Source organism: Orcinus orca, chromosome 11, assembly GCF_937001465.1.
Source record: "Orcinus orca chromosome 11, mOrcOrc1.1, whole genome shotgun sequence".
Lineage (NCBI taxonomy): Eukaryota > Metazoa > Chordata > Mammalia > Artiodactyla > Delphinidae > Orcinus > Orcinus orca.
Window position 1 is genome coordinate 76,980,130 of NC_064569.1, and position 26,723 is coordinate 77,006,852.

Genomic DNA, 26,723 nt, shown 5'->3' on the forward strand with positions numbered 1-26,723 from the left:
CCCTGCATCTTTACAGACTTTCTTTTATCTCTGCCAATCTGATCGCTGGAAAGTGATATTGCAGTGCTGTCTTATTTTGCATTTTCTTATTGTGAATAAGGTTGAACATCTCTCCATATGTCTCAGCGGCATCTGTATCTCCTTTCTCATGAACTGCCTATTTTTCTAGTAGACGGTTGGCTTTTTTCAAAAATCGATGTATAGTAACTCTGATATATTAGGAAAATTAATCTCTGGCTGTGATATAAGTTACAGATATTTTCCCCTATATGTCATTTGTCTTTGGATAAAACCATTGTATGTTTTCTGCCTTTTATATTTTTAGTCTAATTTCTGCATCTGTGTATGTATGTGTGTGACTGCCACCTTTTAATTTGCATTTTATCTTATGTCATCATATGTTTGTCAGTATTCTTGGAAAATGCACCTTTTCCAGTTTCATTTAAGTTGATGCTTCCCTGATGGGGCTTTTAGGATCCACTCTCAACTCTTGATGAATTGGGAGGCTACCCTGTTCCTTGAGGAATCCCGAGAGATTTGGAAAGCACTCAAACTGCGAGAACCTTCATCTGTTCCATGTCAGCTCTTATAAGTCTGTTTCAGAGATGTTGACAAATTTTTGACTTTTTCAGGATTCCAGAACCTACCACCTGTCTTAGTCTTTAATCATCTCTCCACTCATTACAGGTACAGGAGGTGGAAGCAGCTGCAAAGCATCTGTTCCCCGAGAAAAGGAGCCCCTCTCTCAACGTCACTCTGCTTGACCAGAACCCACCAGGCACCGTCAACCTCGACGGACCCGCCCTCCCCTCAGCCGGATCCCCATCCTCCTTCCTGCTCCACTTCCAGCCCTGACACCCCTCTTCTCCACCTCTGCTCCAGGCAGGCCACTCATTCCCACCTCGTCACTGCAGCCTGAGCATGGGGGCTGATCCAGGTTTACTGGGGCCTGAACCGGGTTCACTCTTTGAAAGAACGTGAATGCAAAATGACAAGTACAAAACTAAATGCAAAAATGAATAGGAGAAACTAAATCATTACAAACTTTGAAAAGTGGGAAAATACAAAACACAAAATACAGAAAAATAAGCTATTCGTTAGTGTTAATGAGCTGTCTGGCACACTTCTAAAACACTAGTTTTCTTGCTTTTTGGCTGCATGCTCTTTGATTGTCTCTTCGTATGACAGTAAGCTGGAAATACCATTGTCCAGAGAGGGAATAGAAAGAGAGTTCAGGTTTTTATCCAGCAAGGTTGATCATTCAGAAAGGTTGATTTTAGCTTCACAACCTGTTATTGGTAATGTCTTGGTAAGACGTGGTCCGATACATTAGGAGACATGAATCATGCGACTTCCCGTACAGACATGTCCACTATGGTTTACCTCCCACAGGATTAAATTCCATTTGCCACAATTTCCATCAAAAAAGAAAAAAAAAAGTATAATACGTTTCTGTAGCTTTATCTGGTATATTCCTGCAGGGGACAGTTTCAATTTTGATCAGAAGTCAAGAATTCAGTCCTCCATTTCACAATTTTCCACATCTGATAATTGGAAGAATTTTTTAACAGACCAATCTTCAGCTCTGTATGTTTCCAACTTGTTTCTCCTACACTTCCCACAAATTTCTGGAGGTGAGCACCGTGGGACACAGTCTTATCGTGACATGACCACTAGCCCTGCACCTTCTTGTCACCTGGCAGGGTGAGTCAGGCAGTGGGAGTACTCCTAAAACCATTCCTACACCCAGCCAACGAGTAAACTTAATGAAACAATTGGAAGTCACATAAAAATATCCATTTAACACACTGTAAATGTATCCTCAGCTCAATTTCCCCCTAGTTGGTTTTCAAAAATGCCCACGGTCATGTCAAAACTGGGGGGAGGGAGGATTTAATTGAGGGGAAGTTGAAATGGAAAGAGACTGATGTGGTCTTAATAATTGCAGCTAATGCATCTCCTAAAAACTCTGCAAAAATCTATGAACATGACTCCCACCCAGAGTGGTGGAGGAACTCATGAGTGAGTAGCCTTGAAACTTAAGCGTCATTAGCCTCGAGATAGATTCCCCTCTGCTCACACTGTCTCCCCACCCCTCCCCCACTGCCTAGCCTTCATTTATTTTATTTTCTTCTTGGCCACGCCCCGCGGCATGTGGGATCTTAGTTCCCCGACCAGAGATCGAACCCGCGTCCCCTGCATTGGAAGCACGGAGTCTTAACCATTGGACCACCAGGGAGGTCCCTAGCCCTCATTTAAAATAGGTTCTGAGGGGCTTCCCTGGTGGCGCAGTGGTTGAGAGTCCGCCTGCCAATGCAGGGGACATGGGTTCGTGCCCCGGTCCGGGAAGATCCTACATGCCGCGGAGCGGCTGGGCCCGTGAGCCATGGCCGCTGAGCCTGCGCGTCCGGAGCCTGTGCTCCGCAACGGGAGAGGCCACAACGGTGAGAGGCCCGCGTACCGCAATAAAATATATAAAATAAAATAAAATAGCCTCTGTAAATGTCAAGATGATTTTGATTTCTAGGGACAGAAACCCAACTGAAACAAACCGAATGGAGGATATATCGATCTCCAAACTGCTGGTCTTAAGAACAACTGGGACCAGTGCTGGAAACACTGCCAGGACTCTCTATCTGTCCTCTCCACACCTTGGTTTCTAGCTCTACAAGTGCAGACTAAAACTTCTACCTCACAGGAGGTTTCCTCTCCACCAACTCCACACTCACATTGCATTGCTTTGCCATTTAAGAGAAACCCTCAAAAAACTCAGATTGGGCCAGCTGGGGTCACGTGACCACTCTAGTGGGGCGCCCCCCAAAGATGTCCATGTCCTAATCCTTGGAACAGTGGCTGTGTTACCTTACGTGGCAAAAGGACTTTGCAAATGTGATTAGGTTAAGGATCTTGAAATGGGGAGATTATCCTGGATTATCTTGATGGGCCCAGTGTAAACACAAGGTCATTATAAGAAGGAGGCAGGAGACTGAGAGACAGAGAAGTTGATGTGATGAGAGAAACAGAGTAATGGGGGCCACAAGCCAAGGAATGCTGGCAGCCTCCATATACCGGAAAAAGCCAGGGATGGGCTTCCCTGGTGGCGCAGTGGTTGAGAGTCCGCCTGCCAATGCAGGGGACACGGGTTCGTGCCCCGGTCCAGGAAGATCCCACATGCCGCAGAGCAGCTGGGCCCGTGAGCCATGGCCGCTGAGCCTGCGCGTCCGGAGCCTGTGCTCCGCAACGGCAGAGGCCACAACAGTGAGAGGTCCGTGTACTGCAAAAAAAAAAAAAAAAAAAAAAAAAAAGCCAGGGAACAGATTCTCCCATATTGCCGGTGGAAGGATTGTAGCTTTGCCAAGGTTTGGTTTTAGGACTTACAGAACCGTAAGAAAACGAATGTGTGTTGTTTAAGCTAATAAATTTGTGGCAATTTATTACAGTAGCAACAGCAAACTAATACACGTGCTGAGAAGATAACAAAATATAAGCCCACTGTACCCTTTCTCTCTTCCTTCCTAGACCTACCCATCTGTTATAGGCTGAACTGTGCCCTCTCCAAATTCATACGTTGAGGTCCTAACCTCCCATGCCTCAGAATATTTGGAGATAGGGTCTTTAAAGAGGTAATTAAGGTAAAATGAGGTGCTATGAGTGGGCCCTAATACAATATGACTCATGAGAAAAGGCGATTAGGGGCACAGACACACACAAAAGGAAGATGATGTAAAGACACAGGGAGAAGAATACCACCAAGGAGAGAGGCTTCAGAAGAAACAAACCTTGCAGACACCTCGATCTCTGACTTCCAGCCTCCAGAATTGTGAGAAACTAAATTTCTGTTGTTTAAGTCACCCATTCTGTGATATTTTTTTATGGCAGCTCTAGCAAATGAATACACCATCCTTCAAGGCAGAAGTGAAATTCTACCTCCTTTCTCCAACTGTCTTGATTAGACTAGCAACAGTGTAACCATGGTCTTGGGAAACCTAGTGGCTGAGAAAGGACAGCCTGCCATTTGCAACAACATGGATGGACCTTGAGCACATTATGCTAAGCGAGATAAGTCAGACAGAGGAAGACAAGTCCTGTAAGACTGCACTTATATGTAGAATCTAAAAGAGTCAAACTCATAAAAACAGAGAGTAAAATGGTGGTTACCCGGGAATGAGGAGTTGGGGAAAGGACAGATGATGTTTAAGGGTACAAACTTACAACCAGTAGTAAATAAACCCTAGAAATGTCATGTACAGTATGGTGACTATAGACAACAATACTGTATTACAATCATCAAACTTGCTAAGAGACTAGAACTTAATTATTCCAACCACTAAAAAGAAAGGAAAATTATGTAATGTGATCGAGGTGCTAATTATCACTACGATGGCAATCACATTAAAATATATCAATGTGTATCAAACTTAAAAAGGAAACAACTGACTGTCTGTCACCTCAGTTTAATGCAAGGGTCACAAACCAAATCCCTACGCGGCCAGGAAGAGAACTGACATGAGGGAACTGGCTAAGTGTAAGGAACATAGTGCCTGTAAATTACACGTAAGTGATATACACCATCACAAAAATAGGCCCACTCCCAGGTCTGCCTTTTGCTTTCCCACCTTTAATAGAGGATGGGAAACATTCTCCTCTCTCTCTCTGGCAGCGCTATGGGTTGAGGTGGCAGTACACGGGGAGAGAGGCACTGGCCCTCGGCCCTCATTCTACATGTCCAGGAGCCCATGAGGGCAGGGGCCAAGGGAGCTGGGTACAGCCCTGCCCTGTGTAAAGAGGCAGCTGCAGCCCAGCTCCAGCCAGTTGTCACCAGGGCCAAGTCCAGGCCCCAGGGCTGCTAGAACTTTGCAAATTTTCAAAAGAAACTGGAAATTTAGATTAAAAAATAAGAAAGCTGATTTTTAAGCATTGGTAACCAATTAAACTTTTTTTCTTGGGCTTCCCTGGTGGCGCAGTGGTTGAGAGTCCGCCTGCCGACGCAGGGGACATGGGTCCATGCCCCGGTCTGGGAGGATCCCACATGCCGCAGAGCGGCTGGGCCCGTGAGCCATGGCCTCTGAGCCTGCGCGTCCGGAGCCTGTGCTCCGCAACAGGAGAGGCCACAATGGTGAGAGGCCCGCGTACCACAAAAAAAAAAAAAAATTGTTTTCTTAATTGTGTTGGCCACTTGATTAGGATGACTACCATCAAAAAAACCAGAACATTAATTGTTGACAAGGATGTGGAGAAACTGGAACCCTGTGCACAGTTGGTGAGACAAAAAGACAAATACTGCATGATTCAATTCATATGAGGTACCCAGAGTAGTTAAATCCTACAGATAGAGAACAGAATGGTGGTTGCCAGGGGCTGGAGCTGGGAAGGAGGGTTGGGGAGTTATTGTTTCATGGGAACAGAGTTTCAGTTCTGCAAGATGAAAAGAATTCTGGACGGTGGTGATGGTTGCACAATATGAATGTACTTAATGTCACTGAACTGTACATGTAAAAATGATCAAGATAGTAAATTTTGTGTTAGGTACATTTGCCACAGTAAAAAAAAACTGGGAGAAAAAAACCTGTGCTAGCTAAAATCGTTATTGCCAAACAAGACACACTTAAGGGCTCCATTCAGCCCACAGGCCACCAGTTTGCAACCTATTGTTTAACACTTAATTTTTCGAGTTGTTTTGTGTGTTTATGTCTCATTCACTCAACTAGGAAGTAAAATGCTATGAAAGTAGGAGCTGTGTCTTAACCTCCTTTGATGTCCTGCAGGCAGGAGCTCTGGGCTCTGCAGCCGGCAAATCACAGGTGCCCTGCCAAGTATCTGATGACACACACACTCACACACATACACACACACTCAACTCACACACTCCACTAGCAACTAATTATTAAAAAGCCGCGCGGTACGTGGAGCCGTGAGCCCAGGGGGCTGCGTCATAGCAGCTCAGGAGTGAGAGGGGGCACCGCGTTGGGAGCACTGAAAGGACGTCACCAGACAAGAAGGTGGAGATGCTGTGTCAGGAGAGACAGGCTGAGGGTGGGCAAGTGGGGAAAGTGGGCCTTGTCAGCCGTGTTTCTGGAGGTTCACCCTCATCGCAGTGGTGATGGGAAAGCACTGAAGGTTCTTAAGCAGACAGTGACAAGATTGGAGCTGATTTTGGGATAAATCCTAAAAACTAGAGCCTGGAACACCCTGGCTGAGGGACTCAGGACAAAGCTGTGTCCCCAACAGATCTCTGGGGCCTCGCACGTGTGTGGGAAGAATGAGGAGATTGGGACCCCGGGAAGCACTGGGGGAGCTCGGGGAGATTCAGTGAGAGGGGTGATGACTTGGCTGCGTGCCCCATTCAGAGCGAATTGCTGTGTGTGTGTGTGTGTGTGTGTGTGTGTGTGTGTGTGTGTACACGTGCGTGTGCACACCAATAGCTGGAGTAATTCTCAGGTGGATCTGGGCAAGCCGACTGCCCACAGGTTCAACCTGTTTCCCTCTGTCAGGGAAGAAGACATTTTCCTCTACTTTTCCAGGTTCTTCTGGCTTGTCTAAGAATTAAATTGACATGAGACCGATGAACAGGAGAAAATCAAACAAAACTTAAAAATGTATACATGGGGGCTTCCCTGGTGGCGCAGTGGTTGAGAGTCCGCCTGCCGATTGGGGGGACACGGGTTCGTGCCCCGGTCTGGGAGGATCCCACATGCCGCGGAGTGGCTGGGCCCGTGAGCCATGGTCGCTGAGCCTGCGCGTCTGGAGCCTGTGCTCCGCAGTGGGAGAGGCCACAACAGTGAGAGGCCCGCGTACCGCAAAAAAAAAAAAAAAAAAAAGTATACATGGGAGAGAGCCAGGAAAACTGTGTAACTCACCAAAATGGCTAAAACCCTCACCTTAAATGCCATCTTCAGCTAAAGACATAAGAGGATGTTGGGGTTAGTGGTTTGGGACCTCAAAGGGGAAGCAGATAATTGACATGGAGATGGAAAGCAGATGTTTGGTAAACAAACATTTGCTGGGTAGGCAGAGAAGGTGGGCCAAGAGGGGGATTTTAACAGACGTTGCTAGGTTCCTCCCTCCTCCACCCCTGGTTCACACTGCAGTTATCTACGGTGATGGCTCCCTTCCTGGGACGGGCCCCAGTGAGGGGGAGGTCAACGTTTCTTCCTGAGTCTTTTGGGTCATGATTGTTTTCAGCTCGAGATAATTTGCATAGGAAAGAGACACTCTGGGGGGACAAATTTTGCTCCCCTCCACTTCCTTTACATGCTTGCTAACCAGTTCCAGGCCCTGATCAGAAAAGGATGGTGTCCTGAGGTCCAGCCATCAGATCATCTTTGCCCCCTGGGGACAGAGGAAATAATAAGTGCTCTCACTTTAAACTGATCCCAGACACGGTCCCACGCACTCAGTAACCCGTGGCAACCCCTAGAGGCTGCTACAACCTCAGCAATGAGGAGGACCGTATGCAGGGAACTTACTGGTTCCCCAGATGCAGAAATGACTGAGCCCTGGTGACCACCGGCAGTCTAAACGTGCACGGAACTCTCAGGCTGACGAGGTCTGAAGGGGCAAAGGCCCAGTCCCCTAACACCCTTCTCTGAGGGAGAGAAGAATCTTAGAAGAAATGATATGAACAAAAGAGGATACTTCTCGGGTGGTTCTCTGGCGGCCAACAGTGACTGAATGTTTATTAAGTGTATTTCTCTCTGTTTGCTCAAGGGCAGCTCTTCACCACTGGGACTTGAAACAATTTCTTCAGAAATAATTAACCAGCCACAATTAGTGTTGCCTCATAAAGCCTGGAAAATACAGTGGTCAGAAGAGCCGCATTGAAGGGGCAGTCTGGGGAAGCTAGGGGCACAGGGATGGGACCACTGTCGTCAGAGGTATAGTTACTAAGATCTGGGTGACGTCTGGACTGCTGGCCCCAGGGATTTTGAACTTAGTAACGGAGGCGTCATTCTTCATTCCCAAACTTGACCAGTGGTAAAGATGCCAGGATGCCCACGATTGCTCAACTGATAGTCATCAACACATCCTCAAATCAATGTGCACTTCTGAATATGAACAGGGATGCTTCCAAAGGGGCTAGAGTTCTGCGGAGCCCCCATTAGCCTCTGGGCCCCCTACACGCTGGATCTCATCCCTGTTGCCTCTGCCACTGGCACAGTAGGGATTCTGCCTGGTGCTTCCTCTAAGCAAACAAGAGCAGCCACTAGAAGCACCTATAGTTCCAAGACCAGTTCCCCAGCCCCGGCCTCCAACCAGATTACTACTCCTACACCCCAAGATGGTCTTTGGAGCTCAGCGCAGGAGATGGCCATGATCCCTGTATGATGTGGAGGCAGTCATGTTATGGGCTTCATGTTATAGGTGACCTAAGAGAGGTCTCAGAGGTGCCCTGGGAGCAAAGAGGCTAGTTGAGAAAGAGATGAAGAATGCCCCAGCTAAATGGCGCTCCCCCGCTCAATCTGGGAAAGAAGTGTTCCCATCTTTCCTAAGCCAGGCATTTGACATATCTTGCTCCCATCTTACTCTCACATCACCCGTTCTCTGCGTTCAGTTGGCTCCCACGTTAGCCCAACCCAGGCTCCAGGCAGTTCCCACACACTCAGCCAAACTGGACCACTTGCTGCAGCCTTACCCTCCTCCACATATTCCTGCCTCTACACGTCTTTACCCAAAATGCACATGTGATGGAGGCCTATTTCATGTGACCATTTTGACCCAGATGTTTGATGTGACCAGATTAAAATACCCTCCACAAAGGTACTCAAAACACTACTTTATCTTAAAAATTGCAGTCCTAACTGAAAGGAAACCAACAAAGGACAGGGTGTGGGTTCATATAGATAGAAGCACATGATATCTGTTAAAGACATTACTCAGTGATAACAATAAAAAACTAAATATTTAATCATTTGGTTCTCCCCCCAGCTACCTAAAAATACACTTCACGCTAAAATAGCCGCTTTAGGATCACTATGACAACATGGCACAAGTTTGCTCATACTGCTTCCTCTATCCTCCCACTGTCTGTGTCAGTTAGGAATGCCTTATGATGTAATTAGCAGCCACTAAGAGAGCTTAAGCAGGAAAGACAGTTATGACCTCACACCACAAGAAGTCTGCAGGTAGATGATTCCTGGCATTGACTCAGATGCTCAACAGAGCTGACAGGGACACAACCTCTTTCCGTATTTCTACTGCCATCCTTACGCTGGCTATCAGTTCTCACTCTCATCACCTCACGGTCACGATATGGCTGCCACAGTTCCAGGCATTGTATCCTCATACAAGGCAGGGAATAAAGAGAAAGGGACAGTAGTTAAAGAGGCTATTACAACCGTCCTGGGACGAACTGAACCATAACCAACCTAGTGGCAGCTGAGATGGAAACATGACAAATCTGAGACATATTTAGAAGGTAGAATTGACATGACTCTATGGTAGCAATGATGAGGAAGACGGATCAGAGGTCTCTAGCTTGGGTGACTAGGTAGGTGGTAGTGGTGGTGGTGACTTCAGTGGAAGCAAGGAGTACAGAAAGAATAGATCTGGTATAAGGGAAGAACAATGACCTTAGTTTTTTTAGTTTGAGGTGCTCTAGGGACATCTATATACATACAGATATTTTATAGGAAACCTAAAATTGGATCCATGGCTCAGAAAAGAGGTAAGCACTAACTATGTAATTGGGGTAGTACCTGTCAAACAGGTGATGCTGAAATCGTAGACAGTGTGTAGAAAGCAGGTAGAGTGGAGATAATGGAGCCCCAGAACTCTGAAGAGGGGTGGAGAAGTAAAAGGACATCCAGGGGCATGGTGTTAAGGAGACCCCCTAAGGGAGGAGACAGCATCAAAGAGCAGGGAGAGATCTGCACTGTCGAATGAACTAGAAATCAAGTAAGACCAGGGCTGTGAAATATATGTACTGGTTTTGGCAATTAGGCAATTGATGACCTCACTGAAAGCAGTTTATGGGTGGGAGGCACTGATTATACTTTATCGTGGTTTGAGGAGCCTTAGGAAACAAGGAAGTGGAGACTATTCCCTCAGGAAACATGCTGTGAGGTGTGGCCATATGACTGACTCTGGCCCAGGAGTTATAAGGTTGGTCTTGTTGGGGGCCTAGAGATGAGATTTTCCTCTCTGTACAAGGCAAGGAGTGAGGAGAGCCTGCAACTCCTGTCGTGTTCTTCTGTGTGAGGATGTGATGGCTGGGTCTGGGGCAGCCATCTTATGGTCAGGAGGACAGACATCATTGCCATAACTGAGGCTCAGCAGAGCAGAAGGATGGGATGAGCTTGGCCCTTGGCCTTCACTGAGCTGATGAACTATCCCTGCAGCCACCTACCTCCCAACTTCTTTTTAGGTGAGGAAAATAAATCCTTGTTGCTGAAGCCACTTTTACTCTGCTTCTAACTGGCATGTTGAGCACACTGCTCACGAGATGTGATAAAAATGAACTCTACTACTGTTTCCCACCATCCCTGGAAACTCTTCAGTGGGGATAATATCTCCCTATTCCTAGATGAAAACTCTGGCAGACCCATGACTTTTGTCCTCACCCTTAGGTAACGGTCTAAAGTCTCCTCCTACAGTAAACATGGTTGTAATTTTGGAATTAAAATGGCCAAAGACTAAATCTGAACCTGATTTTCCATCAAATCTCCCCTCCATCACCAGGCCTGTGTCAGGCCCAAAGCCCGAGGTGGAGGGGCCACAAGGCTGGCTTCTCTCTTTCTCCACCTCACGCTCTTCCTCCTTCACCCAACACTTATCTCTACCTGCCTAGGGTCAGGGTGTGGGGTGATGAATGCTAAGGCCACTGAACAGGTCCTGCTGTCAGCCGGCTGTGGCTCTCTGGTCCTGGCAGAGGTGAAAGCTGACCTTCTTGTGGGTGCTTTCTGTGCGCTCTTAGAAGCTTCCCATCCCTGGGGATGCTTGCAGTTCCCTTGGCCTGAGGGCTCCTTCCTCAGCCACAGGAAGGCTGTGCCCACCTCTAGCTTCCTTCTGCTGTGCTGCCCCCCAGCCCCACCCACTGGCTCAATCCGACTCATACCACGCAGATCTGTCTGCGGCGTGGCCACGTCAGGCCCATGGGAAACACTGGGCGTCTCTGTAGCTGACCCCGACGCAGCCCTCCTCTCCCGGGCAGCCACAGGCTACCTCAGCCGTCTTACTTGTCAGTCAAAGTCCTCTTGGGGACCTGCTTTCAGGTGAGGGCAGTAGAACACCCACCACAGACACGTCAGAAGAAATCCAAGGAAAGAAAGAACTCAAGAACACCCTCTTTCTTGCCCCTCTCTCAATCCTTTTTTTGTTCTGGAATTGGTGAGGGGCTCAGGAGCACAAGGAGAGGTTCCCAGTCACTCCCTTTGGAGGTTCTACTAGAGTGACCTGGCTTTGGAATTTCATCTTTTGTATTCTGACAACTTGCTCAAAACTTTGGTTTAGCTGCCCACCTCTGAGATGCTTCTTAGTGAGAAAAATAAACCTCTATTGTTTCAGCTCAGTAGTCTATCACCAGGCATGGAAAGCAGCTGAACCACTTCAGCTGGCTTCATGACTCTCCTGACACGATAAAGTCAAAGCTGGTGATTTATAACAGTAAAAAATTAGAAACGTCCAACCACAGGAGATCCAACACGTGAAACATGCATACGATGGAAAATTATACAGCCTTTTAAAATGATACTTTGAGGGACTTCCCTAGTGGCCCAGTGGTTAAGAATCCGCCTTCCAATGCAGGGGATGCGGGTTCAATCCCTGGTTGGGGAAAAAAGATCCCACATGTCGCGGGACAACTAATTCTGCGTGCCACAACTACTGAGCCCATGTTCTCTGTAGCCTGCTCTCCACAACTAGAGAGAAGCCCACATGCTGCAACGAAAAATCCCACGTGCCACAACTAAGACCCAACGCGGCCAAAAATAGATAAACAAATAAATAAATAAATATTTTTAAAAAATGATACTTTGGAAGAATACAAATATAGGAACATAGGAAAATGTTCATATTTTGTTAAATTATATATATGCAGAGGAAGAAGACTAACAGGAAATGTCAGAAAGGTCAAAGTCCAATACGGCTGAAAGTAAATAAAACACACACATGTTATATATGCATAGAAAATAGCTGGGTGGATACACAAGACATGGGTATCAGCAGCTGCCTCTGGGGAGGGGCCCTGGGCATGGAGGAGGCGGCAGGGGGCGTGATTCCTGAAGTTTCCAGCCATATGCATGTGTTCCTTTTTCAGCCAGAGAAACTGAATAGTGTTGTTGTTATTTTTTGTTTGTTTGACACTTTTAGAGGGAAAAGGATAATAATAGTTTTCTCTGGATGGAAGATTTAATGGAGATTTAAAACATCTTTTTGTTTGTTTATTCTGTATTTCCAAATCACCATGTATTACTAAAATAACCAGGAAAACACACACACACACACACACACACACACACACACACACACACACACACACAGTAAAATGCCCTCCCTCTCCCTGTTTCCTGCCCTTCCCTCCCTGAACAGTTTGGTTCCAAAGCCATGAGTGATGAGTGGACACAGAAGGTCGGGCTCCGTGGGGGGAAGGGGATGGCCTAGAGCAAGGTGGCACAGCTCAAGCAGGGGGACAGGACCTGGTGGAGGGGTAGCCTGGCAGAGGCAATCAGAGCCCCGGAGGGTGAGGAGGGCTTCCTCGTGCGTCACAGCCAGAGCAGGGTGGGGAGGACATCCATGCACTGGGGTGACCCGGTCAGTGTGCCTGAGACTGCAGCAGGGTGAGGAGAGAGACCCAGTGGAGAGGCAGCCTGGCGTTGAGTGCCAGCACCCCAAACCCACCCACATCTGGGAGGGGTGGGAAGCAGAGATGGGGAGTCAGTTACACATGGGGGTTGGGCAAGTGAGTAGGTATATTAGAGACAATGGAAGGCAGTGTTTCACTGTTGGAGAAGGGTGTGCAAATACAGAAAGGAAGACAATTTGAATGCGCTCGTGGGGTTGGACTGGGGTCAGAAGGGTTGGTGTAAACTCATGGTCTTCAACGTACAGATAGATACAGAAATAAGCAGAGATCTAAATGTATATCTATGTGAATATACGTATATAAGCAAATATAGATGCTGTCTTAGTCAGCTCAGCCTGCCGCAATAAAATACCATAAATTGCGTGGCTTAATAGGGGTTTTTTCCAGTTCTTGGAAACTAGGAAATCCAAGATCAAGGGTACAGATTTGATGTCTGGTGAGGGCCCTCTTCCTGGCTTGTAGATGGCCACCTCCTCACCGTGTGCTCACCTGGCCTTTCCTCGGTGCATGCGCCCCCTTCTGCTTACAAAGCCTCTGATCTCATCATGAGGAAACCACTCTAATGACTTCATCCAACCCTAATCACCTCCCAAAGGCCCCATCTCCAAATACCATCACCTCAGGTTAGGGCTTTGACACATGAATCTGGGGGACACGCACAAATGCGTGTATTCCCTACTTCTGTCCACTGAGAGGGCCTGCGAGTGGTGACACTCCGATGGCAAAGAGCAAAGCTAGCAAAGCTAGCACCCAGAGCTTGGCTTTTCAATACTGTTTTCCACTAAAAGGAATCCGGATTCCTTGAAAAAACTGCCAGTTGCAGGTCTAGGGTGGGGAAAGCACAAGACGAACCTGGAACATCTTGTGCCAAAAAACAAAGGGTGCTCAGAGAACGATGAGGACGCGCCAAAAGGACACAAAAGACAGCGTGAGTGCGTTCCCACTCGGCACTCAGGGGACAACATGTCATTAAAATGAACAGTCAGCATCATGGATTATAACCCTTTGGATAAAACAGAAAGCCATGATCCCATACTGAGAGAAGTAAATTAATGAATACATTGAAAGTTTGCTGAGGAACAGGAGGTATGAAGTACCTTCCCACAAAATACTTATTAATTACCAAGGGGAAAAAATGTCTTTACAGTGACATCACCTTAATCAAGAGTTCAAAAAAAAAAAAAGAGTTCAAAGCAAAAGCATCCATAATGAGACACAGCAAAACTGCAGCCCATCTGATAGGATGCAGTGAGAACACGGCGTCACTTCTGTGATATTCCTGCCAGAGATGCATACGCTGAATCTAATCATAAGGAAACACCAGCTTGGGGGACATTATACAAATAACTGTAAACTTCAAATGCTCCAAGATCATGAAAGTCAGGGAAAGATGGAGGAACTGTTTCAGACAGAAGGAGACAGAAAAGACAACTAAATGCAGTTCATCCTTCTGGACCAGATCCTCTGGCTGCAAAAGACATTATTGGGACAACTGGTGAAAGCTGAATGGGGTCTGAGGATGGGAGGTCAGTAACACATCTATCTAACTTCCTGATTTTGATGGTTGTATTGTGGTCATGTAGGAGAATGTCCTTATTTTTAGGAATCACACAAAAAAGGGTGTGTAGGTGATAGGACTTCAGGTTGGAAACTTACTCCCAAACGGTTCAGGAAAAATAAAATTCTTTGTACTAAACATCCAACTTTTCTCTAAGTTTGTGATCATTTAAAAATTTTTAAAAACCCAATAAATTCTATTTACATATATGAATTAAATATCCCTAAGTATAGAATCGGGGTGGTTATATACTACATAGTTATTTTATTTGTGTACTAATACGGCATATACATATACAAATACAGAGCGCTGGGACCTACAAGCAGACCTGGACCTCCTTGTGCTGAATGGGGGCTGCAGCCCCTGGAGATCCAAAGAGGCTCTGGAGATATGGGCCAGACTCTGGGGGCCGCCTGACTATAGCTGGAAGCTGGGCCCCTCCCTAGAACATCTAGCCCCCCTGTTCTGAGATAATGGCTTCCAAACGTCCTAGAAAATTCAGAAATCAGAAATTCATAATTCCTGGCCTGAGAAATCATTGAAATCCCAGACATTCTTCTATTTCAGGATCCCCAGGGCGCGTCCCAGACAGTCTCATGTCCCTGATGGTGGTACCCATCATGGCCTGATGATGTGGAGTCAGACAGAGGAGGCTCTGCCTTCCAGCCCCGCCAAGTTTGTGCCTCAGTTCCTCCACGTGTAAGACGAGAAGAGGGCTGTGGTGGGGAAGAGGTGACATAATCCATAAAACCCCCAGGCCCTGTGCCGGGTAAATGACATGCTTGGTGACAGGAACTGCTTTTCTTTATCAGTTAAAAGTTCATGTTTCCTTGTTTAGATTCCAGAAATGTGGTCACCATTTCGATAAAAGCCAGCAGTACCAAACGCCAGTAGGGCTGGGCTCCGAGGTGTGCTCTATTTTCAGCCATGTGGACTTCAGACCCCAGCGAAGTTTTATGAGACGCGCTTTATGGCCCCAGACTTCCTTCTGATACTGGGAGAATGGCAGGGTGAGGTGACGGTCAGACCAGGGAAGGTCAAGCTGAAGGGAAGCTTTCCAAAAGCGGCATTGTTCCCGTTAGATATCCTCATCCTTTTGCATTGGGAGGGGTTTCTGGTAGAAAGTGTGAGTAACCCTGATTCCATACTCAGTAATATGTATTAAACACCAAGTGTCCAGGAACCACAGATACAGAAGAAAGAGATGCAGCCCACCAAGTGCTCACAATCTAGTGGGGAAGGAAGGCAGCTCCATTGTTACATTATCTGGCCTCTTTGTTCATTGAATCTATTGATTACCACCCACCTGCGTGGCACTCAGTGAGGTCCCGGGGAAGAACCAGATGAGGAGAAAATGGCTCGGGCTATAAGGAACTCACTGTCTACTACTGGGACAGACATAAACCAAACCCTCCCTGATCACTAGGATAAAGGGATCATAACAGGGCATTCCTTTACAGAATACAGAGTGGGGAAGGGAAGCACAGGAGGTCTTCACAAAGCAGATATGTGAGAGGGTCAAGAGGAAAGGAAGGAGAAGAAATGTGATCACAGGCAGAAGAAAGCACCCAGGCATTGCCTGAGGGTATGAAATAGCAAAGTGGGTTCAGGGCCGGATGTGTGGAGCTGGGGCAGGAGGCTGGGAAGTTGGGTTGGCTCCAGTACATCAAGGACCTCATGCAGCTTTGTTCAGAAATTCAGCCTTGACCCTGTGGGCAGTGGGAACCCCTGAAGGGTTTAAACAGTGGAACAGGGTGATCTGATTTGCATTTTAGAAAGATCACACTGGCAGTCACATGGGTTGGGGGGGGCGGTCAAAACCAGGCCAGGGGAACCACTGAGGAGCCTGTTACAACTGTCCTGGGAGAAATAATGGTGCCCTGAACCACAGTAGTAGCAAGTGGGATAGAGTGAGGTGAACAATTTGCAGGTTTATTGAGAAGGTGGAATTGATACGACTTGGTGGCGCTGGTGAGGAAAAGGAGGAGAGCTCTGAGGTTTCTGGTTTGGGTGGGTGAGTGGATGGTAGTGGTGTCTTTATGAAATTAGGAAGTGAACAGGAACTCGGCAAAACACCGAGCTTGGTTTTGTGATCTGAGGTGCCCTAAGGATATCTCTATAGAGACGAAGGGTGAGTCATTGGAAATACGGGTTTGTGGCTAAAAAAAAACAGGCAGGTACTCACTACATGGAGCTGGTAGTTATTAGTCAGAGATGATGGCTGAGTCACGGGGAGTCTGTACAAAGCAGGTGAAATGTAGATAATGCAGCCAAAGAAGACTAGCGAATGGTCGAGATGTGGTAGGAGAAGCAGAAGAGTGGCAGCAAGGAAACACCCAATGAGAGCAAAACGTTTTGGCCAAGTGTGAGCATCACAGTGGCAAACGATGTAGGAATTAAGTAAAGATACAGGCTGCAAAGGATGCATCAGATAAGCAAACGGGTCATTGGAGAGAAGTGTTCTGTAAGTTTGGGGGCTTATACTAGTTTTTAGTGGATTAAGGAGTCCGAGGAGAGTGGAGTGGAGACTATAACTTTAAGAAACATGGTGAGGGGACTTCCCTGTTGGCACAGTGGTTAAGAATCTACCTGCCAGTTCAGGGGACACGCGTTCGAGCCCTGGTCCGGGAAGATCCCACATGTCGTGGAGCAACTAAGCCCGTGTGCCACAACTACTGAGCCTGCGTTCTAGAGCCCGCGAGCCGCAACTACTGAGCCCAAGTGCTGCAACTACTGAAGACCACGCGTCTAGAGCCCATGCTCGCTCTGCAACAAGAGAAGCCACTGCAATGAGAAGCCCACGCACCGCAACAAAGTGCAGCCCCCGCTCACCGCGACTAGAGAAAGCCCGCGTGCAGCAACGAAGACCCAACGCAGCCAAAACAAAATAAATTAATTAATTTAAAAAGAAAGAAACATGGTGAGGGGAGAAGAAGGAGTGGTGAACTGAGGAAAGACAGGATCCAAAAAAGTGGGTTCAGGATAGCAGCAGTGTGGACAGTTGTGTAGGCTGAAATGAATCCATGGAAAAACAGGCATGGATGGTACCAGACCTGATGACAGAGGAGCAAGCTCTCTGGAGAGGCGGGGCGGGGAGAAAGTGGGCACAGGTAGGAGGGTCATCTTGGACCAATGCGGGGGTGTGGGGACAGAGGAGAGCAAAGAACGGGAAGAGGAGGGAACCGCTGAGCAAGTTTAGGCCCAGTGAGTAGGGGTCCCAGTGCTCTGTGGAGGGAGAGCTACCAGGGAAGGGAGTGTTTTCCTTGGCACCGGCTGCGGGTAGGCACACTGAGGCCCCAGGTGGTGAGGACGCCCCAGGCTTCCGGGGATGCGGGTTCATCAGCTGAACCCCTGGGTGCAGGTGCAGGGAGCAGCTGGCCCGTCCCGGGGTTGTGCCTGGGGAAGGGTGGCATGGGTAAGGGCCTGGGGTCAGGGCCCAGAGGTGCCAGTGAGAAGCTCCTAGGGGTCCGGAGGAGCTAGCGGGGAGCTGTGTGTCTGCTCAGGGCTCAGCATCCTGCAGACGGGTTACTCACCGCTGACTCAGGTCCAGGTGTTCATTGGCATGTTATTCATTTCAAGCCAGAAAGAAAAAAAAAAAAGAGCAGGAATACTAAGAGCATCTCATCCTCCTTCCAAATGGAACCACCCCAGATATTCCCAGCACTCCTGCTGTCGTGCTGAGTTTCACTGACCTAGAAATCCTTCCACTTTGGAGGGCTCTCCTCAGTCAAGCCCACACGGCTGTCTGTGAAACTGAGCTGGGAAAAAAGCACTCAGAAGTTCATTCCTGGGCTTCCCTGGTGGCTCAGTGGTTAAGAATCTGCCTGCCAGTTAAGGGGACACGGGTTCGAGCCCTAGTCCGGGAAGATCCCACATGCTGTGGAGCAACTAAGCCTGTGCACCACAACTACTGAGCCTGCGCTCTAGAGCCCGCGAGCCACAACTACTGAGCCCAAGTGCTGCAACTACTAAAGCCCGCGCGCCTAGAGCCCGTGCTCTGCAACAAGAAAGCCACCTGGGCTTCCCTGGTGGCGCAGTGGTTGAGAGTCTGCCTGCCGATGCAGGGCACACGGGTTCGTGCCCCAGTCTGGGAAGTCCCACATGCCGCGGAGCAGCTGGGCCCGTGAGCCATGGCTGCTGAGCCTGCGCGTCCGGAGCCTGTGCTCCGCAACGGGAGAGGCCAGAACAGTGAGAGGCCCACTTACCGAAAAAAAAAAAAAAAAAAAAGAGAAACCACCGTAATGAGAAGTCCGCGCACCGCAACAAAGAGTAGCGCCCACTCCGCGCAACTAGAGAAAGCCCGCGGGCAGCAACGAAGACGCAACACAGCCATAAATAAATAAATAAATAAAGATTTTTTTTTTTTAAAGTTCATTTCCTCTCTAAGAGTATCAAGGTAAGTTTTAATTTTAGGTTAAATGCTCAGTGCACGGCCATTACTGCTGCCAAATATTCTATTTTTGTTTGTCATCGTCTCCTCCCACTAGAGTGTAACCCCCGCGAGGAGAGGGACATTGTTTCATATCTCTGTGCCTAGAACAGTGCCTGACACATGGTAGGTGCTCAATAAATACATTAAATGACTGAAGACCCTGTTCCAAGCACTTTATCTAAGCCTTACCACCCTAGGCATGTTCCAGGTTAGGACAGGGAAGTTCAGAGAGGTTAAACATTTTCCCCGGGTTCATCAGATTGCGGGTAGGAAGAAAGCCCCCAGAGTTTCAGGCTGGCCTGCCCACACGTCACACAGTCATTCAGAATCTGCTTGATTAGTCTATTAGGTGACCGCACCTGTGAAAATGATTCATGCTAACCCAACTCCGACAAGACCTGCTGACAAGAAGCAGCAAATGTGCTGATTTCCATTCAAATATAGAGAGCTGCCCAGGAGCTGAAATGCTCTGACCAGCTGCATGGCTCAGTCCATCCCCTGTAGGACAGGCCTGTGACTGAGGGAGCCAGAGGAGCATCCCCCAGCTTGGCCAGGAGCCTGGGCGGAGTCCAGTGCTCTCAGGGAGACCATGAGCCCACTCTGGGAACCGGACACCAGGAGACCCACTGGGCTGACCGGTCAGGATCCTTCCTTCTCAAGGACCAGCGACACGCTGCTGCCCGCCCTCCACTAGCCAGGAGAGCCAGCCGCCAGCCTTCAGCCTCCTTGGGTCCTTCCCAGCTTCTCCTTTGAGAAGTGCTTGTTGAACGATGAATGGGCCTCCTCCCTTCCAGCTCTATATACGGTTTCCATCAACTCTTAGGTGACTGCTTCTTGTTGATAAGGGGAAGCCCTATGCATACCAGGAAATCACCTGGGAAAAATTCTGACTCCCGTGTCTGGGGAAAGCCATCTCTCTGTGAATCCAGGCCTCTGTTTGAGTTCCTGCTGGCTTGAGCCACTGCGGGTGTTTACGTCCTGCCTGTGGCCCGAATGTTGGGGGTCTGTCTTATAGTTTTCTGTTCCCTGCAGCTAAGAGGACCTGGGCTTCAAACCACAGGGAAATGTGATGATGAAAGAGCAATCAAAACCACTCTGGGGAGGAAACACCCAGCTTGGAGAGCACCACTGTTTGTAATGTGGACCGTCTGAGATCAGAGTAGAATCCAGGCCTCTGAGAGTTCCTTTAGTAAATGGAGTCCCTTAACTATGAGTAGAGACTGAGGCATGACTTTGCCTCTTGCAGAACAGAAGAAAAAAAATCCAATTCCCATACCTGGCCCAGAGTGGTGTAACCACCACCAACACATGGCTGATACTCGCTCCCGTTAACTTCTTTGGTCAAGTTAAAGGCCTGGCAGGGGAGAAATTCTGGCTGGCTTAGCAAGGAGAGGAATTTGAGAGTAGCCATCACAGACGGTTGGTAGCAGATACTCCAGAGCACAGGGCAGAAGCCACCAGGGACCTCACTGTCTCAGAGCCAAGCAAAAAAGCTGATAACTACTCAGCCAAACCAATTGCCGATTATACAGCCCAAGAAGCTCAGGCAGCCAGGGAGGGTGTAGAAGTTTCTTTAGTTAATAGCTTTCCATTCTGTTCAACCACAAATCTGTCAGCCCATGTGTTTTCAAAGATCTAGGATATCGGCTTCAGGTAACCATCCTCACCATAATATGTCCAAAGAGCAAAGGTGTAAACGCACGATTTGCAACTGTGGTAATCTGCAACGGCGGTACTGACTGTTCCAGTCCTGGGGCTAAGTGACCCCTTTTAGGGCTCCAGGAGAGTCATCTGCCTCGCAGGAGCTGGGAGCTACCGAGTAACTAGAAGGCAATCGCTCAGTCCTCCCGTTACAGCACAGGGGAGTGGTTACCAGCGTAGGCTCGAGTCATACAAGCTTGGGGCTGAACAAACAGCCCACAATTACCCACTTCATGATGCTGCTAGTTTTTTAGTCACTCTGAGCCTCAGTTTCCTCATCTGTTAAGCAGGGACAATAGTGTCTGTCTTACTGGGTGTTGCAACAATTATGTTTGATAGTGAATGCAAAGCATTTGGCACATAGCATAGTACACAGTAAATGCTCAAAACATGTTAGCTGTCATTCCACAGCGACGAAAGCCCAGAAGGTGCTGTTTGGCACTGCCATGGTCCTTCTGTGTCCTATAAATTCCTACATCTCATGGTCATACCTATCAGAAGGTAGCTCTGTATGTAGGGCTGCAGGTAATCTGCAACCTTATGACTGTAAATTAACAAAAGCTACTATCATGAACTGCTATGAAGATTTGAAGTTACTTGGTTAAATTGTGACTATGGGTGTTCTCAGGTGTCCACGATAATTTTTTCTATTAGAGGTCCATGTATGATTCAAAATCGGAAAGCACTGCTTTATTGTGTGGCAGTATCTTTCATTATTAGCTATAATCTAACTCATCAAAAATTTTCTCCATCTCTCTTTTTAAGGAAATACAGACTTGGTGTTTTCCCTAAAGTGACACTTGGGAATATGCCAGATTGGTCACACATTTAATATAATCAGTTCTATTTTCTGTATGTACATCTTCAGACATCAAATAACAATGGGTGTGCAAAATAACAACAGGGTCCCATAAGATTTCCAAAGATTCAAATATGCAAATAACCAGGGCAAGGAATGAGCTGACGTATTTACGAATGTCTCCATCACCTAAACGTGCTAGTTATTTTGTTAGTACAGGGGGCGTGAGTGCTGGATGACCAGAGGAGAAACTGCTTAGGACATCGAGCTGAGTGGAAGTAGATAAAAAGGCAGGAGAAGGCAAAGGCAAAGAGAGCTCAGCTCCCTCCTTCACTAGCTGTGACCTTGGGAAAAGTGTCTGAGCTTCAATTCGACCCATATACCAGGGATAACGATGCCTATGGCATAGGACTGGCTCAGATAAGTTACCGCACTAGGAAAATAAAGTGCTTCGTCAGCACGAAAGCATCATACAATGAAGAGAGATGCCACTAAACAGGCTGCTTCTTCAGAGGGTCTGCTCACTCCTGTGCCCACACCTGTCCTGGTGTTGCCCTCCTTCTTGTCTGTCTTGCTCCAGCTCAGGACGGCTCTGCCTTGCCCTCAACATCCTACCACACCTCTTCCCACAACACCAGGGAACATCTCCTAGAATTCCAGGTACTGTGACAAACTGTCCTTCCCTCTCCCACCAGGCTCAAGGAATGGGCACATGGACAACTTTGCACAGGGTAGGCTTGAAATTAGTTTAAACATTGATTGGGGATGGGTGGGGAGAGGGAAGGATGAATAGGCAGAGGATTTTTAGGGCACTGTCACTATTCTGTATGACACTATAATTAAAGGTGGATGCATGTCATTACACACTTGTCCAAAGCCATAGAATATACAAGAGTGAACCCTAATGTAAACTAGGGACTTTGGGTGATAATGACGTATCAGTGTAGGTTCCCCCTACATTGTACCCCCTGTTGGGGGATGTTGACAGCAGGGGAGGCTGTACATGTGTGGGGACAGGGTGTATGGAAATCTCTGTACCTTCCAATGAAGTTTTTTGTGAGCCTAAAACTGCCCTAAAATAGTCTATTTTAAAAAATGATTATACAGACACACAAACAGATCTGCTACTGAGATGGGCTCTGACAAATGTGAAAATTTAAGAAATCTAGCTCTTTTTTTTTTTATAAATTTATTTATCTGTTTGTTTATTTTTTGGCTGCGTTGGGTCTTCATTGCTGCACATGGGCTTTTCTCTAGTTGAGGGGAGCAGGGGCTGCTCTTCGTTGCGGTGCGCGGGCTTCTCATTGCGGTGGCTTCTCTTCTTGTGGAGCACGGGCTCTAGGTGCACGGGCTTCAGTAGTTGTGGCACGCGGGCTCAGTAGTTGTGGTTCACGGGCTCCGGAGCGAAGGCTCAGTAGTTGTGGCGCACGGGCTTAGCTGCTTCGCGGCATGGGAGATCTTCCTGGACCAGGGCTTGAACGCGTGTCCCCTGCATTGGCAGGTGGACTCCCAACCACTGCGCCACCAGGGAAGCCTCTAGCTCTTGGTTTAACATCAAAGCCAACATCGTGTTTATTTAAAAAAATGATGGCACCTGCTTTGAATGTGGTGAAGGTCTACAGGGAATTTACAATGTTAGGCTGACAGGAAACTATATGATATCCCACAAAACAGAAATTCTACAACAGACCTCACAATGAACATTTCCAGTTTCTATGCTCGGAGCCACTAACTACTGCCTAAACACATCTTAAAAAGCGAGCACGTTTTGTTGAAACATTTCTCTAAGGACAAATACAGCAGACAAGCTTTAAATAAAGTTGCAACACATAAATCATTCCTAAAACAATCAAAGTACTTACTTCCCAGCTTCTTATAAACAGAATTGTATTGACTTTAGAAAATTATAAATCTGCTTTTATACCCTCTGGGTTATCACTCCTGTTAAATGTACCTTTCTTTTTAAAAAAGCTTCTTAACTACTTTCAATAAATATAGGCCAATTTCATTCTTTTCAGTGATTTATCTTTTTAGACCAACTCTTTCCTTAGCACATGTGCTAAACTTCTTATACACCTCTCTCCAGATAAAGTCTTGAATTTTAAATAATGCCATTTCATCCTACCCCCGGTTTCTCAAAATTATAGAAATATGCATAATAGGTTCTTTAATCATGTATGTTCATATTAGTAAGTATATTTGAATGTTTTCCCAAACCAATACAACTATATTTGGATTCAATGCAAAAATGTTCCATGTTAGGCAAAATTTGGTATTTAAGAAACAAAGAAAAAGGATCTAAGTGAGTAGTTGCCCGAGGGAAGCTAGTTCCTCTCACTATTATTGAACCCATAATTAAACCTGATACACTAGAAAAATGACAGGGTGAGAAACATACATAGTGGGGAAATATTTAAATGAATACAAGAGTGACAAATCAGGAGAAGGGCTAAAATCGCACGGATGCTAACTGACAGAGAAGGATAATAATAGCATTATGGGCTGCAATGGAAAGGGGAGGAGTTTCAGACGATTTCAATTTATCAATAGATCACAGCAACCATATAAGCAGAACAACTAACTATACATGCTGTAAACTTGGGACGAATGCTACTTTTTTTTTTTCTTTTGAACAGGAATTTCTATGCTTTTACTATAAGTGGGTGAAAGATTTACAATAATTTCTTTACATAATAAAATGTAGTTATTAGAAAGAATAAAACAGGACTTCTCAGGTGGCGCAGTGGTTAAGAATCCGCCTGCCAATGCAGGGGACACAGGTTCGAGCCCTGGTCCAGGAAGATCCCACATGTTGCGGAGCAACTAAGCCCATGCAACATAACTACTGAGCCTGTGCTCTAGAGCCCGCGAGCCACAACTACTGAGCCCATGTGCCACAACTACTGAAGCCCACACGCCTAGAGCCTGTGCTCGGCAACAAGAGAAGCCACCGCAATGAGAAGCCCACGTACCACAACGAAGAGTAGCCTCCGCTCGACACAACTAGAGAAAGTCCATGTGCAGCAACAAAGACCCAACGCAGCCAAAAATAAATTTAAAAAACAAAAAGAGTAAGACAGCTGTATGTACTGATACTTAATATATTTAAATAACAAATGCTACTTTCACTGTCCAAAATCAGCAACATAGAGAGGCGGGGTCAAGATGGTGGTGTGGGAAGACACGGAATTAGCGTCTCCCCACAACTAAGGTGCCTGCCAGCCGCTGGTGGAAGACTCGGACGCCCAAGGAGATGGGAGGAACCCCAGAGTGAAACTGTAGGACGCAGGGGGACTGAGGGGGGAGGAGAAGCGGAGGCCAGACAGGATCAGCGCCCCTGAGGCTGCGGATATCATGAGAGGCAAGCAGGAGGGGCCCTCCCAGAGCGGAGGAGCAGGAGAGGAGAGGAGGGCGTTTGCCCCACCCACTCTAGCCCAGGAAGCCTGCTGGGCTCCCAGGTGAGGTCCCCTGCCCTCTGAGCCCAGGGGTGGGGGGCACATCTGGGCCCCTTCTGTTCCTTGAGCCTAAGCCCCACTCCGCCATGGCCCCCAGGGCCTTTTCCATCTCTGTGGGTCCTGAGCAGTGGCCCCGCCCACTGCCCAAACCTCACCCTTGCTTAGGCCCCGCCTTCCACAGCCAAGGCCTTCCCCCGCCCCTACCCTTTGTTTTTTTTCTTTTCCCTCCTCCTCCTTTTTTACTATTGTGGTACTGATGTACCTTCTGGTTGTTGATCCATCTATATTTTTATTTTTATATTCTTTCTAACATATCTGTTAGTTTCCTAGTATAATTTTATTTTTTACTTTGTTATTGTTCTTTTAGTTTATTTTTTTTTTTTTGGCCGCCCCACATGGCTTACAGGATCTTGTTTCATGAGCTGGGGGTTGGGCCGAAGCTCCTGTGGTGGGAGCTCCGAGTCCAAACCACTGGACTAACAGATAACCTCACATGCCAGGGAATATTCGTCGGAGTGAGGTCTCACAGAGTTCCTCATCTCAGCACCAAGACCCAGGTCTACCCAATAGCCTACAAACTCCAGTGCTGGAAGCCTCCGGCAAAATAACCAGGAAGATAGGAACACAATCCTAATCATAAAAAAAAAAAAAAAAAGAGATGGCAAAAAAATATTTCACAGATGAAGGAGCAAGGTAAAACCTACAACACCAAATAAATGAAGAGGAAATAGGCAATCTACATGAAAAAGAATTCAGAGTAATGATAGCAAAGCTGATTCAGAATCTCAGAAACAGAATGGAGGCATGGATGGAGAAAATACAAGAAATGTTTAACCAAGATCTAGAAGAACTAAAGAACAAACAGAGATGAACAACACAATAACTGAAATGAAAAATACACTAGAAGGAATCAATAACAGAATAACTGAGGCAGAAGAACGAATAAGTGAGCTGGAAGACAAAATGGTGGAAATAACTGCAGAGGAGCAGAATAAAGAAAAAAGAATGAAAAGAATTGAGGACAGTCTCAGAGACCTCTGGGAGAACACTAAATGCACCAGCATTCGAATTATAGGGGTCCCAGAAGAAGAGAAAAAGAAAGGGTCTGAGAAAATATTTGAAGAGATTAGGTTGAAAATTTCCCTAACATGGGAAAGGAAATAGTCATCTAAGTCCAGGAAGCACAGAGAGTCCCATACAGGAAAAACACACCAATATGCATATTAATCAAACTAACAAAAATTAAATTCTAAGAAATATGAAAAGCAGCAAGGAAAAAACAAAAAATAACACACAAAGGAATCCCCATAAGGTTATCAGCTGATTTCTCATTGGAAACTCTGCAGGCCAGAAGGAGTGGCAGGATATACTTAAAGTGATGAAAGAAAAAAACCTACAACCAAGATTGATCTACCCAGCAAGGATCTCATTCAGATTTGATGGAGAAATCAAAAGCTTTTCAGACAAGCAAAAGCTAAGCAAATTCAGCACCACCAAACCAGCTTTACAAAAAATGCTAAAGAAACTTCTCTAAGCGGGAAACCCACAAAAGCAAACCCAAAACAATTAAGAAAGTGGTAATAGGAACATATATATTGATAATAACCTTGAAAGTAAATGGATTAAATGCCCCAACCAAAAGACACAGACTGGTTGAATGGATACAAAAACAAGACCCATATATATGCTGTCTACAAAAGACCCATTTCAGACCTAGGGACACATACAGACTGAAAGTGAAGGGATAGAAAAAGATATTCCATGGAAATGTAAATCAAAAGACAGCTGGGGTAGCAATACTCATATCAGATAAAATAGACTTTAAAATAAAGACTGTTATAAGAGATAAGGAGAGACACTACCTAATGATCAAAGGATCAATCCAAGAAGATATAACAATTATAAATGCTTATGCACCCAGCATAGGAGCACCTCAATCCATAAGGCAAATGCTAACAACCATGAAAGGAGAAATCTAC

The 26,723-nt window shown here is 46.8% G+C and overlaps 1 protein-coding gene across 3 annotated transcripts in view; it reads right to left on the minus strand.

Moving 5' to 3' along the window:
- TMCC3 (transmembrane and coiled-coil domain family 3) overlaps window positions 1-26,723 on the minus strand; it is a 153,627-nt gene that overhangs the window by 47,871 nt on the left and 79,033 nt on the right. The window contains exon 5 of one of the 3 annotated variants that reach the window (XM_049695038.1): window positions 13,989-15,586. The exons of the other annotated variants lie outside the window; for them this stretch is intronic. Within the exon in view, the coding sequence (XP_049550995.1) occupies window positions 15,506-15,586 (81 nt within the window). The 3' untranslated portion in view covers window positions 13,989-15,505. Of the gene's footprint in view, window positions 1-13,988; window positions 15,587-26,723 lie in introns of those variants that run through there. 3 annotated transcript variants of the gene reach the window in all.